The sequence below is a fragment of the Ceratina calcarata genome, unplaced genomic scaffold, assembly GCF_001652005.2.
Source record: "Ceratina calcarata isolate Rehan_Ccalc_2016 unplaced genomic scaffold, ASM165200v1 scaffold260.2, whole genome shotgun sequence".
Lineage (NCBI taxonomy): Eukaryota > Metazoa > Arthropoda > Insecta > Hymenoptera > Apidae > Ceratina > Ceratina calcarata.
In genome coordinates this window covers 155717-157289 of record NW_017148113.1, presented here as the reverse complement: position 1 = coordinate 157289, position 1573 = coordinate 155717, and the positions used below count along the sequence as shown (strand labels likewise).

The following is a 1573-nucleotide window of genomic DNA, read 5'->3' as shown; positions in this document are numbered from 1 at the left end:
CATTGCAGTAATTTTTACTGCTTTGGGCAATATAGGTATATACTAAGTTTCAGTCTTTCTAGTGTTAAAATTATTTTCCAATAATTGTAGCCATGACTTGTGACGGAGGTCGAGTGTACATGTCGTGCGGTCCGAAGATTGAATCTTCTTGCTGGACAGAGGCAGAGAAGAAAGCAAGCAGTGAGAACTGCGAGGAAGGTTGCTTCTGTCCAGAAGGTACAGTCGCGCACGAAGGAAGATGCATCACTCTAGAAGAATGCCCGTGTAGATTGCGTGGCAAGTTGTTCAAGCCTGGGAAGAGCGTGCAGAAGGATTGCAACACGTGCACGTGTTCCGCTGGAAAATGGATATGCACGCAGGCGAGATGCGCTGCGAGATGTTCCGTGATCGGAGATCCTCATTACACCACTTTCGACGGCAGGCATTACGACTTCATGGGCAAATGCAAATACTATCTGATGAAGGGAGATGATTACAGTATCGAGGGAGAGAACGTTCATTGCTCCGGCGCGATATCAGAAGCCATGGGTTTGGTTCCGTCCGATGCTCCGTCTTGCACCAAGACAGTTACAATTAATTACAAACGCATGTCGATAAAACTGAAGCAGCACAGACAGGTATTGCTCGACGGAGAGGATCTATCCGTCTTCCCTACTATTGTGAATGGTATCAGGATACGCGTTGCGAGTAGTATATTCATAGTTGTTCAATTACCAAACGGTTTGAACGTATGGTGGGACGGGATCTCCCGTGTTTATATAAATGCCCCTGCTGAATTCCATGGATCTACCAAAGGACTTTGTGGCACCTTCTCCGAGAACCAGAAGGACGACTTCATTACACCCGAGGGCGATGTCGAGAACACGGCTATCTCTTTTGCGAATAAATGGAAATCGGACGAGGTTTGTCCGGATGTCCCTGAGGAGGAGTCGAACCATCCATGCGACATAGATCCGCAGAGGAAGACCGACGCCAAGCAGTATTGTTCCTATTTAATGAGTGACATCTTCGCCGGTTGTCACTGGCACGTGGATCCGGAAACGTTTTATAAAGACTGTTTGTATGATATGTGCTCTTGTAAAGTGGAGGCCGCGTCTTGTCTCTGTCCCACGTTAGCTGCATACGCCAAGGAGTGTGCCGCGGCTGGGGTAAATCTTCTCTGGCGTGAGAACGTGGACGAATGTAAGATCCACTGTCCGGGGAGCCAAGTGTATCAGATCTGTGGGAACAGCTGCAGTAGATCCTGCGCGGACATATCTTCTTATCAGGACTGCAGACAGGAGTGCGTGGAGGGCTGCAACTGTCCTGAAGGACAAACGTTGGACGTCCATGGTGAATGCATACCGATTGGCCAGTGTCCATGCACTTATGGTGGAATGGAGTTCGTTGCAGGTCACAAGGAAATCAGGCCTGGTAACAAGGCGCTTGAACTCTGTACCTGTACAGGTATGTTTCGTTCTGAGCCGACTCAATTAAGGATGTATTGGCTATAAAGTCAATCACAAAAGTTTATGCACTTTAGAAACGCATTTTTTAAAAAGAAATCAGACGTCGGAAGAACATTGCTAATAAT

General features: G+C 47.5%; 1 protein-coding gene across 2 annotated transcripts in view; it reads left to right on the top strand.

Moving 5' to 3' along the window:
* Positions 1–1573, top strand: part of Hml (hemolectin) — a 14423-nt gene that overhangs the window by 3171 nt on the left and 9679 nt on the right. For both annotated transcript variants that reach the window (XM_026812152.1, XM_026812151.1), the window contains exon 10: positions 91–1446. In XM_026812152.1, the coding sequence (XP_026667953.1) occupies positions 91–1446 (1356 nt within the window). The remainder of the gene's footprint in view (positions 1–90; positions 1447–1573) is intronic.